Genomic DNA, 13,964 nt, shown 5'->3' on the forward strand with positions numbered 1-13,964 from the left:
ATTAAAAGAAGCAGCTTCTTTTTGTCCTATTAAATGAGGGTTATTTCCAAACATTCTAATAGCAAAGATTGAAAATGACAGCCCAAACACTCAACCAGTAAAGAACTGGTTTAAAAGGTTGAATCAGAGCCACCACTGAAATACAAGCAGCCTTTAAAAAGAATGGTGGAAGTCTTTGAATACTGACATGGAAAGATGTCCAAGATCTATATTATTGTTGGGCAAAAAACAAAACAAAGCAAACAAACAAACAAACAAACAAACAAACAAACAATAACCATCCATGTTAGATTAGTACATATGATGTTATCCCATTCATATAGAACAGGGATCACCAAACTACAGTTCACAGGCTCCCTGCCTGCTTTTGCAAATAAAGTTTTATTGGCACAGAGCCATGCCCATTTGTTTACATATTGTCTATGGCTGTTTTAGCATTATAACAATGGAGTTGAGCGGATGCAACAGAGCCTAACTGGCTTGCTAAGCCTAAAATATTTACTATCTGGCCTTTTACAGGAAAAATTTGCCAACCCCTAGTCTAGAATTTATGTTACTTTTAGTTACATAAAATATCTGGAATGAGATAACAAATCGTTACTGATGGTACTCAGATGATGGTAGTTATAGAGGCTGATAGGTATTTAGAGTACATCTTATAAGCTTCTGTATTGTTTGAATTTTACCGTTATAATATTTTTGGGTGAGAGTGCCACAAATTGCACCTGTAGAAGATGGTGAATTTCATCAATAAATGTGTGTGCTCTGACTGCTCTACCGACCAGCAGTACCCTCATCTCTCTCCCTCTCCCCAGGCCTCCCTATTCCCCAAGACACAACAATGATATTAAAATTAGGCCAATTAATAATCCTACAATAGCCTCTAAGTGTTTAAATGAAAGAACGAGTCAATAGATAGAGCAAACTTCACTGTCTTATTTTAAGTAAGTGCCAAAGCTACCCTGTCCTTCAGCAACCACCACCCCAGTCAGTCAGCGGCCACAAAATCGAGGCGAGACCCTCTGCCAGCAAAAAGACTAGAACTCCCTGAAGGCTCAGGTGAGGGTTAGCATTTTTTAGCAATAAAATATTTTAAATTAAGATAGGTACATTGTTTTTTTAGACAATGCTATAGTGTACTTAACAGACTACAGTACAGTATAAATATAACTTTTATATGCACTAGGAAACAAAAAAAATTGTCTGATTCACTTTATTGCAGTGGTCTAGAATCAGGCCCACAAAACCTCTGAGGTATGCCTGTATTCAACCCTCATACATATATGTGTGCAAAACATCATAATCACACCTTATAATTTTCAATGATCAAATGAGAAAATGTACCTAGCTCTACAGGGCTAGCCCCATGAAGACGGGTACAAACCATTCCCCCTTCCACACAAGGGCAGAGCAAATGAAACAACCATTATATAGGAAACAAGCAATGAGATGGAAGAGGGTGGATAAGTATGTACCAAGTACCTACCAGCACCGGACACTCTGTAAGGTGCTGAGCCCATTTACCACACCTTACCACCACTTTTTCACACAGTACACTGTCCCTCTTTGAAAGATTTGGAGGCGATGCTCAGAGAAATTAAGCAACTTGTTTAATGCCTTACAGTTAATTAGGGATGGAGGCCACCCTTATGAAGATATTGAACATGGGGGAATATCGTTGAGGTAGCAGAGTAGACCCATTCCAGGCATCCAGGGATCTTGGGATAAGAAAAAGGAGACCACAGGGTAAGGCAGAGGTTCCTGGCTCCCAGCAAATGGATTACCTAACCAGACACTGAAAGACACAGTAGAGGGGTGACTAATATTAGGGGATGTACAATCTGAGAAGGATGGAAGGCAGCTCCAGGTATCACCAGGTATCTCCTGCCCCTAAAAGACACATTTATCTTGGTACTGGTACCACAGATCCTAATAAGGAGGTGGCTGTGCCTCACCTCTCCCTGTTCCTCAGTAACTGGCTTCCTTCAGCCACTTGGCTGGCTCCCATGACAGCTGACTAGGCCTTATTCTCTGGGGCTGTGTTTTGGACCTGAGGACCCCTCTAGATATGGTCTTGGGCCAACAGTGGAAAGTGCAAAGGGCTTCTTTGAGAAAGAGGACCTGGGGGTGTGGCTCTAGCCCAGGGAGTCAGCGGAGAAGACCTGTGAGAGAGGCGGCCACAGCCAGGTGACCATGAGCAAGATGACTAGGGAGGAAGCTGAGAGATTTTCGACCCGGTAACTTACTATACCCAGGGATGGTGAAATGAAATCGTCTTGTATGTGGTGACATTTGGTGTGAAATTTCAGAATCTACACCACGGACAAGCCTCTGGTAGGACAAGTCAGAAGTCGCTCTGGTGGTTGCTAAGGCTTGGCTGGGGTTAAAGGATATTATCTGAGGTGGCTCCAAGTGCCATGTTTGTGTGATTTTTTTTCTTGCTATGCTCAGCCACTTGGGTGTGGTTGTAACAAAGGGTGCAGTTTTTTAAGGTCTACCCAATTGAAGGCCCACAGGGAAGGATAATTGAGGGTACTGATGAGGGTGTGATTAGAGAGGGGAATAATAAGAAAAATGATGATGATGATAAGAGTAGGGGCTGGAGTGACGGGGTCCCAGGCTGTGTCGAAGTCGAGCCTTCTGTTAGAATTCCACAGCCTGAGATAGAGTTCGTTCTGATATCAGCACGTGGAGAAAGGTTTGAATACAGTAGGTTTATCGAATGACAGGTGTCCAGAGGAAGAGAGGATGGCAAAATACCCACTTCTCAGGCCAGCCACACAAGGAAAGAAGACCACAAGCAAAACGTTCTCTCATCTGTACACCGGGTGCCTTCTAGAACTGTAACAGCAGACAAACAGCAGACAATTGATAGTTACAAAGATTTCGGGGAGTTGACGGATGGAAATTGCTTAGGACAATGCCAGCTGTTGATAGACACTAAATTAGCTGTTATTGTGATTGATATTATTTGTGATCCCATATGAGATATTCTCAGGAGTTGCCAAAAATATTTAATTAAAGGGCACTTTAAAAGGTTGCTGAGGTTCTATGTTATGCAATTGGGGACATGAGCCAGAAACTTTTTAATTTTAACTGGTAATGTGACTCCATTTGTACACACAGGCTGATGAGGCTTGGGTGAACTTGGGTTACAGTAACAATAACAAAATCGATCATCTCTGGAGTATCTGTAGAGTGTTTAGTACATACTGAATATTATACTCATACATATGAGAGTACATAATATCTTTTAATTTTAACCTTCTGCAACATAATTATTATTACCACCATTTCATAGATGGAGAAATGGGCTCCAAGAGATAACTTGCCAAGCTCACAAATCAAGCAAGAAATGGAGCTAGAATTTGGATAATGGTTTCTGGGATAATTAGAGAAGAAGAAAAGGTCAAAAAGAGAATAACAGAGTGGAAGAAAGTGGAGTGCTTGAGAGCCGGGAACTGCCCTTACGACCAAGACAGCCACTACCTGACCATTACGGAATGCTTGAGATGTGTCAGGCGCTGCACCAAGAGCTTTGATGCATGAATCTCATCGATCTTTATATTTCTGTGAGATAGGAATTATTCCACCATCATTTTATAGAAGAGGAAATGAAGTTTTCAAGTGATTAAATTATCTTGCCCAAGTTCACACAGCTGCTAAGTGGAAAGCATGAGCCCTGAATTCAGTTAATCAGACAATCTTGACCAGGCCTGTTGTTTGCAAGTAGATTTCTCCTGGAACACAGCCACACCCATTCCTTCATATTCTCTCTTTGGCTGCTTTAGTGCTACAGTGGCAGAGCTGAGTGGCTGTGGAGATGTGGCTCGTAGCCTAAGTTATTTCCTCTTTGGCCCTTTAAGAAAAAATCTGCCACCCTCTGCTCTTGATCCCTCCACGATTCAATCTGTCTTGGTTAATCTAAAAGTGCAATGAGAATAAAAGGATGGGGGAGCTAGAGGGATGAGGAACTGTGATCAAGAAGTATCAGAAAGCATCCAGAGTATGGCCAAGGAGTGTCCTTGGGACAGAAGTCCAGGCATTGTGACCCCAGGAGTTGGATGGGTTGTCCTCAAGGGCTCTAAAGTTACCCAGGGTGGTGGGAGGCTTTGGAGTAGAGAGGAAGATTGAGCCTCAGCAAATGCAGGGGAGTGACCAGGAAGATGTTAGTTGATATGTACGGGCTGAGGTTGTGAGACTGAGAAAGACCTAGGAATGACCGTCACAGAAAAAGGAGGAAAGAGTAAAGATGTGGAAATAGAAATGAGGTGTAAGGAGAATGCTGGCCCTTTTCTCCCCAGGCCTGGGGCACATGGGTGTGAAAGGCTAAGCCACCTGGAGGGCCACAGGGAAGGCAAGTGCTTAGCAGGTGGCAGTGGCGCCAGGATTGGCGTGGGCCCCCTGTGAAGCAGCCCAATGCGCTCCTCACTACCCTCCAGCTTCCCTGCTGCCAGGTCTGGATGGCCCTGCCCTCAGTAGTCTCTGCCACCAGGGCCCTTACCTGTGTAGTCGATGACGAAGCCAGCATTGCTCACTGAGGCGTCGCTGCGGAAGGCGAGGAAGAGGCTGTTGCTGCTGCTCTCGATGCGGCCTGGCAGCTGGGAGCCGTAGAAGCTTCCTATGAGAGGGCTGAGAGAGTCTCGTCCGTCGTAGATATGAAGGAAGTCGTAGCCGGGCTCCAAGTTAAAGCTGGGGAACAAAAACATCCCGTCCCCACCCCACTAAGGTCAAAGAAAGGCTCGTACTGGCCTCAGCCAAAGGACAGGGCCTCCCAGACAGCAAGCTCTCCATCCCAGTGGCATCCAACCCCCGGGATTCCCAGTGGGGAGGGGCAGGATGAAGCCCCATGACCTCCCAGCTGCACGAAAAGACGGATAAGGTAGGCTCAGGGGCAGAGGAGGCAGATTCCAGAGTCAGCATCCAGAAAGCTGGAGCTGCAAACCTAACATCCTCTTTTCCTTAAAAAAATATTTTAATTGAAATATATTTGACACTTGCCATTGTGTAATTTTAAGGTATACAATATGTTGACTCACACATTCCTATATTGTAATATGATTGACATTGTAGTGATAATGAGCACCTCTATTCCGTCACAATGATCATTGCTTTTTAATGGTTGGAATAATTGTGATCTAGTCTCTTAGCAAGTTGGGTGGTTACAGTACAATATTGTTGTCTATATTTAGTATACTGTGCATAGAAGGGAAAACGAGTTACCAGTGGTCACCCAATGGTCAGCCAGAGTAGGTCCAGAGCCCAGGTCTCTTCTCTGCCTCAAACATCTTTATATTATGCTATGCTGCATCTTCTTTCCCAAGAGATTAAGGGCCACCCAGGGAGCCATTCCTGGGCAGGAAGGGGCCTGTTCCCTCGGAGGACTCTGGCTTCCTTCCTGTATCCACCGGCTAGTTCTCAGCTCTCCTTAGGATCTGCTACCACCCCACTTCTGGCACCCACAACTGTGCCTCTTTCTTAGCTATCCTGACCCTAGTATGGAAAAATCCATTTAAAAAACTTTCTTAGTTGAGTAAATTGAATATTAGAGTTCTCCAATGTAATTTATCCCACTGGAATGGCTAGAGTGAAAATGATGGAAAATACCACAAATTAGCAAGAATGTGGAGCCACTGAAGCTCTCATACTCTGCTGGGGGAGTTTGAACTGGTTTGGAATACTGTTTACCAATATCTACTGGATCTGGACATATGCTTGCCCTATGTCGCAGTGATTCTACTCTTAGATATGTATGTCTACAAAGGCAATTGGTACCAATCAAGTATGCGAAGGTGAAGACAACAGAATGAAAGCAAAGGAGTTTGCAGAGAACAGATTTCTGATGCAAACTTATTCATAGCCCAGCCGCAGGCTGTGATCCTCGATTTGGCTGGACTGAGAATGAAATGCGGTTCTAACCTTTGGCTGAGACATATGGCAGAGAGAGGGGGCCACGGCATCTCTAGGGCAAAAGGGGCAGGGCTGGCAGAGAGAAGAGATGGGAGAGTAGGGCCAGATGTGCACTGGTCCCCCTCCCACATGGCACCCTCTCACACTCGTGTCAGCCGCAGTGTCACCCCATCATTGCTGGGTGGTGATGGTCTTCTTGCCCCCATAATTCAGCTTCCACCCATTTGCTGTTCCACAAGTTACCAGGGAAGGGTTTGGGAATGGGTAAGTCTTGGTCACAAATTATGGTTCCGCTCTTTCCTAACTGCCTTCCTACTGTCCCTGCCTTCCGCGAGTCATCAGATTTTATCTGAGTGCCCGAATATGCTGGGCGCTGTGCGAGGTGCTCAGGACATGGGGATATGTCAGACACCACCCTTTCGAGATGGCGATGGGGCTAAAGGAAGTGACGGATGTGAAGATGACAGAGCACAGTCTAAAGTCGGTACAGGCAAATAAGGTCACAACATGAAGTTCCTTGGGGAGGAGAAAATGAAGCTTTCGTGGAAGCCAAACTGGAGCTGAGTCCTGGGAGATGAAAAAGACACTCAGTGGTTAGACGAGGGGGGACAAGGAGGCCACTGTGAAGGGAGAAGCAGAGGCAAAGTCACAAGGGCATGAAATAGTCTTGGAAACTGCTAGTACTTCAGTCTGGCTGTAGCTCAGGGGTTAGGATGGGGTCGGGGGACCGAGTAGAGAGGTAGGCAGGGGCCAGATCGCTTGGAGTGAAACTCAAAAGTTTGGACTTTACTTGATAGGGAAGGAGTCCTTTAGGATTTTAAAATAAGAGATCTATTTGTTTGTTGTTTCTTTGCTTTTAAATTGAGGTATAATTTATACACTGTAAAATGATTAGCTATTAAGTGTACCCCTCTATCAGTTCTGACATATATTTCAAGACCCAGAATATTTCTACCATCCCAAGTTTGCAGGAACCCCTTCTCAGTAAATCTTCCCCATGCCAGAAGCCACCACTGAACAGATTTTTTTCACCATACATTAGTTTTGTTGATCCTAAAATGTCATACAAGTGGAATCATACTTTTTGTGTGTGTCTACTTCCTTTCACTCAGTGTGATGTTCGGAGATTCATCCATGTTGTTGCATGTATCAGTAGTTCATTCCTTTTTATTGCCGAGGAGTATATTATCGTGTGTTAAGATGGAAAATGTGGTGGTTATTTGAACAGCTTTGCATGACAGGAACACTCTGACAACTAGCTAAAGGAGAGATTGGCATGGGAGGCAAGATGGGGGCAGAGGAACCAGTTAGGAGACTGTGGCAGAAATAATAGGGCTTCATCAAGATAGTAGCTGGGAAGATGGAGAAGACGGGAAAATACGAAGTGTGTTAAGGCAGCACAGACCCCACGCCTTGGTCACTAACAGAAGAAGCAGTAAAAGTGGACGATGGCGCCACTCCCCAATGTTCAGAATAGAGCTCGTTTGGGGGGAGAGCGACATGCTTACGGTGTGGCAGCTGAGGTAGCTGCAGGCACCAGACAGAGACATCCAACAGTTGGATATAGGAAGCTGCAGCTCAAAAGAAAAGTCTGGAAGGAGAGTCTCTCATTTATGAGACAAAAGCCATGGGAGTGCATGAGCTTATCCAGGAAGGCAGTGTGGATGAGAAGAAAAGAAGGCCTATGATATTTCCTGGCAAAGGATGAGAGGCATGAAAAGGAAGGCGCGAAGTCACAGAAGAAGTTGGAGAACTAGAGGGGAAGAACTTCACAAAACCCAAGGGGAAAACGCAGGGTGAGGACGAAGGGAGGGAACAGGAGGTGCCAGAGGATGAAACGTGGAAAGTTCCATTTTGTTTGGCAACCAGGAGTTTGTTGGTGCCTTTTATCAGAGGAGTTGCCAGTGGAACCGTGGAAGCAGAGACCAGATTTCGGTGGTTTGGGAAGAAACAGGAGGGGAGAAAAGAGAGGAAAGCTGAGACAACTCTTTTGAAGACCTTGCTGCTAAAAGGAATAAAGAACATAGTGCAGGAGCTAGATGGGGGAGCCCCTGAGAAAAACCCGAGCCTGTTTGTACGCTGGGGAGTGTGCTGCTGGCAGGAGCTAGGCGAGAGCAGAGGAGGAAAATGTAGGCGGGCAGCACGAAAGGAGCCAGCACGGCCCTCCCTACTTTCTGAACCTCAACATCTTCAGAGATAAAAAAAGAAAATAATAAAATAATAATAATAACTACTTCATAAGTCATGATAAGGACTAAATAAGATATATGTGAAACCTCAGAGGAAACACTCCGTAAACGCAATTTCTCTGCTTTTTCGGACTCCCATACTTCCCGTGGAATGCAGAACTCTGCTCACAGGAGACGTGTGTCTACTCGCCTGGACACCCGGGTCTGAAACCCCTAGCTGCTCCGAACCTTTCCGTCTCCCACTCAGGGGAAAGGTACATACATGTTAAATACCAGGGCGATGACGTAGTCCGGCGAGACGGTCACTTTCCAGTCACACTCCTTGCCCGGTGGGTAGGGTTCGGGGTAATTTGGAGACAGGATGACCCCCGATGGTCCCGTCAGGTCTCCCCCACAGGGCGCTGAGAAGGAAGGAAGACAAGGTCAGACTGATCCCTTTGCGGGTCACGTTTTTATGGTTATTCGTAGGCACAGTAGAGGAAGGACCAATACACCTAAGTTAGTACTTGGCTTTGGGGGCCAAGAGGAGGGTGGGATGTAACGGGTATGAGGTTTTACCTTAAAGCAATGGAAAAGTTTTGGAATTAGAGGTGCTAGTTGTACAACATTATGAATGTACTAAGTGTCCCTGAAGTGTCCATTTTTAAATCGTTAATTTTATGTTATGTGAATGTCACCTCAAGGAATTATTCAAAAACAAAACAAAATCCCTAGCTCTGCCAGGAATGTCTGACCTTAGGGAACTGACCTTACCTCTCTGGACCTCAGTGTTCTCCCTCTATTGCAAAAAAAAAAAAAAAAAAAAGGTAATTTGATTTTGGAGATGTCAAAGCATTTGGCTTATCGCAAGCAATCTATATCTGGAGCCGCCATGCACCTTTTAGACACGTGAAATACCTGGTCTCCTCCTACTGCCTCACAGCCGGTACCCGGGTGAGCATTGTGGGTATTACCAAGAGTTCTAGTGCACTCAATGTTAGGAGGAGTGGCAAATATTATCACGTTCACCTGCCAAGCTTGCTGGCCTCCCACACTACCAGTGTTCTTGGCATCTGCTCGGGGCTGCAGATACCTTCCAATTTTCCAAAAGACCTTGTCCAAGACAGCATGTATGACTCAGTAGTATGGAGATTTTACAAGATCCCCAATTAGTCCATGGTGGTCTCCCTCCCCTGAGGTGACAGGTCTTTCCAGCGGGTGGTGAGAGGGAAGGTGGCCAGCAATACAGCAAGTCACTCAAATAGAACCACCCCCAGGGTGCTTCCCAGATCCTGAATGAAGTTCTCCCTTAACTGGCTGGGTTACTGCTCTGTAGCATGAGGGTTTGACAAAGTGGAGGCTGGGACGAGTATGGGGTCATTAACAGGATAAGATGGCAGAGACTCTAAATATAGCTCAGTCTGAAATGACAGGGCACCATCGGAGGTTGGCAGTGGAGTAGGCAAATAGTGAGCCCACAGGAACATGGAGAGCTGTTTAAGAGAAGACAAGAAAATCCAAGACTGGACATAGAGGTAGGAGACAAGGGTGTACCCAAGAAGACTGAATTTAACAGCAGCTGCTTGCTTGTCACAAAGCTGATCTTTATTGCCCCACAGTACAGCTTTTACTCAGAGTGGCACTTAAAAGGCTGGATCAACCCCTAACAAGGTCTCTTAAAAAACGGTAGGTCTTCAAGCCAGGCCATAAAAGTCCTAACACAGCTGAGTGGTCGTGAGTAGAGTGTTTTTCTGTGGAAAATATACCTCAAAAACCGACTTGAGTGCCAGAAAGACTCAAATGGGCACCTATTAAATGTTAGATGTGACCTATAACGTTTTGGATACATTATCTCATTTATGTCTCATAGCAACTCACTGAGGTATGGATTATTCTTCCTGGTTTAAAAAAGGAGGCACTGAGGCTCAGAGAGGTTAAGTAACTTGCCCAGAGTCACTCAGACTCAAACCCACATCTGTCTGACTCCTAAGTCCGTCATTTTCCCATTCTTCTGCATCGCCTTGGAACTGCTGGTGGCAGTGGGAGTGGGGAGGATTGTTCTTACCCGTGGGCTGGCAGGGAAGCCCCAGGTGCAAGAGCATCTATGAGAGTAAGGATGGTTCCTTGAGTCCGGTCTGCCTTGTATCTCACTCACTCCTTCTCCACTGAGCCTTCTCTAGATAAGATGGTTAGATGACTGGGACAGACTAGAGGCCTGTGTGATCAAGATAAAACCTGGAACTTAACAGAGCAAGAACACACTGTCCAGTCCACAAGGAGTGGCCTTATGTAGGCTGGCCTAGAAACACAGCGTGACACAGCCAATGAGAGCAGAAAATCTGTGTCATGTCAGCTGCCTAGCTCCCTGAGGGATCTTCCCCAAGAAGGCACAATGATGCCTCCATTTGGGCCAGGGCTACCTGGCCCAGCCCTTTGTCACAGCTCAGGGATGTCTTCCCTTGAGTTTGCCAAGGTGGGGTGAATCTGGGAGTTTCTGAAACGGCCTTCGGTTTTCCTCCCCCAACTCCCAAAGTTGGCAGATCATTCCGGATGGCTAAGAAGTGGGCAGGCTGTTCTGAGGGGTGGGAGTCGTGAAAAAGGCCATTGATTTTGAAGCTGCATATTCCCAGGTTTACATTTTGACTATGCCACTTACTAGCTGGGAGAGTTTGGGCAAGCTCTCCCACCTCTCTGAGCCTCCATCTCCTCATCTATAAAAGAAACATCAAAAATAACGATGCTAATGGCTGCTGACACAGACAGTGTTTACAATGAACCAAGCATTGTTCTAAGAGCATTACAGTATTATCTCATGTAATCCTCAAAACAACCCTATAAGGTAGGTACTCTTATTTTATAAGGGAGGAGAGGAAGAAGTTATTTGTCTAAGGTCACGTAGCTTCTGTGGTAACACCAGATTCAAACCCAGGTGGTCCAGAACCTGAGTTCTCAACTTAGAACCACATGGTGATTCTATCTGCAATCGGTGCCTATGTCCAGCTCACTGCCTACCATGGAGATGACATGCAGTAAATACTTGTTTTCTTCCTTCGCTTCCTCCCTGTAATGAAGGGATGTCAAGGCCAGTCAGACCAGTCATGGCAGTCGGCCAAGAGAGCTGAAAATTAGGGGCTTGTCACTGGGATTTCCAGATTGTTTGAGAGAAGAGGCGAAAACACTCATTTCGTTGCCTGAGGAACATTCCCCAGGCCTCGCAGTGCAGAGGAATGGGCAATGAAAGCGGAATTAACCTCTTTGCCCTGCTCGCTGCCCATTTACGACTCTCGCCAACCCTCCTGTTCCACCTGGGACTGTCTTGTCTCAGGACCTGCTTTTCTGTAAGATAAGCTCAAGGAATCACCGCTGTACAGAATGCTGATTTCGGAAGGGGCCTCAGAGGTCATCTGATTCCCTCCAAGGCCTTATCAGAATTCTCTTGACCATAAGATTCTGGTCACAGAAGGGAAGTGAGTCTAAAACCTTGAGAGAAGGAAACAAAGAAAGGAAGGAAGGACAGAGGAAGGAAGGAGGGAAGGAGAGAAATTAGAATTTTTTGATATTAGGATTAGTCGTGTGCTCATCCCACAACGCTATGAGGGAAGGGTATTTGCTTTTATCTTACAGATGAGGAAACTGATTCTCCTCTGAGGTAACTGTCAAAAATTGTTGAAACAATTTTCTCAAGGCCACTGAACTAGTAAGTGGCAGCGCCAGGAATTCAATGTGGATCTGTCTCCTTCACTAACCTATACTCTTTCCAACATATCACATGTAGTTGAGAACTGAGCTGGTTCTGGAACCCAGATCTCAACTTCCTGTCTGCTGTACCTGCACCATGCTCCTGTCACACATACCCAGGTGACTCCTAATTACCACTGAGGGACAGGATTTAGGGCCTTACCTTCAATGCCAGGCCTCAGAGCATGACTAGCAAAGGCCAGTCCTCATATGCCGGGACAGTGCCTCCCATGAGCTTCTGTGGCAAGAGGTGCAGGCATCCCCGGGTGGACAGTATAGGGGTATATGTCTCAGGAAGTCCCCTGAACCCATCTGCAGCATGGGAGTCAGTGTGGGAGGAGGAAAATGAAAGGCTCTGCATTCAGTTGTGAATTTTGGTTCTGTCATATCCTAGCTCTGTGATTTGGGGCATGATATTCAAATTAGTGTAAGTGTCAGTTTCCTCAACTATAAAACGAAGGAATGGTGCTCATTACAGAGAGCTGCAGGGAAAGTAAAATGAGGTTGTATAAATAAGTGTCCACTACGGGGCTGGCACACAGTAAGGACTCAATGACGATTGGTTCCCTTCTAACACTCATTGTTGACATGAGAAATACATTCAGTATTTTGCCTGAGAAAAGCGCCATGTAGAAGTGAGTACCTGGAATATTTCTTTCTCTCTCTCTTTCTTTCCTGTCCTCCTCTCCCTTCAAGTTCCATCCTCCTCCTGGTCTCGAGTTGCTAGGGAACAAGATTATTCAGGCCCAGCCCCTACAAGGTACATGACCTTGGACACATCTCAGAATCCCCATTTCTTCATCTGTCAAATGGGGAGATTTTAAGACTGAGGACAGATCTAGAGAACCAGCATCCAGATAACCAATAATTTCCTTGAAAAAGAGAGAGAACAGGGTTTTTTCCTTTATACCTGAGCCTGTGCGTACCCTTCTAAGTGCTTCAGGAATGGAAGGGTCATTTCGGAACCTGCTGACCCGGCTACCCAAGATGACCCATTGTGCCCCTTCCAACCTGTACATCCTAGGCCAGGAGAAAAGGAACAGACATGCCTAGCTTAGAAATCTTAGGGACCATTTTGGAGACTGAAGAATTTGTAATGTGCAGAGTGTGAGTGCATGAATGTGAGTGAGTGTATGTGTGTGTGTACACATGCATGCAAAACAGAGTAAATTTGGGGTTTTCTGCAACATTTAGCTGTCCCAATTCTCCTATCCAGGCTCAAGATGCAGCTGCCACTTATGTGGGTGGGGGTTCTGGAGCACTCAAGTGGTGACTTGAGGGCAGAGGGCAGGGTTCACACTGCAGCTGCTTTGTACCGATGCACGTTGGTGGGCTGGGCTGCCAGAAGAATCTATTCTCAATCTTCACACAGCTGATCTCTGCGCTCCCCTGCAGGGCATAGCCAGGGTCACACTGGAACACCGTAGAGTCACCAGCTTCCCAACTGTTGCCACTCCGGCTCCCATTCTGTGGGACCCCTGGGTCATTGCATGATGTTGCTGTGGATACTGGGACAAGAAAACAGAAGAGAAAGTGGGGTTGCCTCGCTGTCTGCCCGACAACGAGGCTCCTAGTGCATCGCTCTCACTGACATCACAACTTTCAACACCGGTGCCACTGCCTCCCTCTCTGTCACCTCCCACCAGTGTCATCAGCTGTGGCCACAGTGCCACCGTCTCCATCCTCACCCCCATTACTGTCACTACCTCCACCACCACTTGTGACCACCACCCATTCTCCCGGTATCTTTACCATCACTGCCATCCACCTACCACGACACACTATGAGTTAAATGTGATCACACTGCTATAATCGAAGAACTGAGTTTAGTTTGATTGAACGATACAAGCCTTGATCCATAGATAAGCTTTGTAATTTTGTATAATGTAGCTACATGATCAGTGTATGGGAGTGACAACATAATTAAGTATAAACTCCAAATCCAATCAGAAGGGGCTGCAAAGGAGTTCGGAAGTTGGCTGCATGGAATTACTCAGTCGGGTAAAAGCCATATTCTTTCTCCCATGGCAAACAATCAAAGAACCATCAGGCTGGAAACAAAGAAAAAGCTGACATTCATAACAAAGTAGAGTTCAAAACAAATACAAGTAGCTGAGATGTTTTAAAAATTAAAAAAAAAAAAAAAAA

The 13,964-nt window shown here is 45.9% G+C and overlaps 1 protein-coding gene across 1 annotated transcript in view; it reads right to left on the minus strand.

The window, feature by feature from the left end:
* Positions 1-13,964, minus strand: part of CSMD2 (CUB and Sushi multiple domains 2) — a gene marked incomplete at its 5' end in the record, with an annotated part of 295,495 nt that overhangs the window by 113,669 nt on the left and 167,862 nt on the right. The window contains 3 exons of the mRNA XM_023529432.1: positions 4,505-4,692; positions 8,362-8,500; positions 13,133-13,324. Of these exons, the coding sequence (XP_023385200.1) occupies positions 4,505-4,692; positions 8,362-8,500; positions 13,133-13,324 (519 nt within the window). The remainder of the gene's footprint in view (positions 1-4,504; positions 4,693-8,361; positions 8,501-13,132; positions 13,325-13,964) is intronic.

Source organism: Pteropus vampyrus, unplaced genomic scaffold (genome assembly GCF_000151845.1).
Source record: "Pteropus vampyrus isolate Shadow unplaced genomic scaffold, Pvam_2.0 Scaffold36, whole genome shotgun sequence".
Lineage (NCBI taxonomy): Eukaryota > Metazoa > Chordata > Mammalia > Chiroptera > Pteropodidae > Pteropus > Pteropus vampyrus.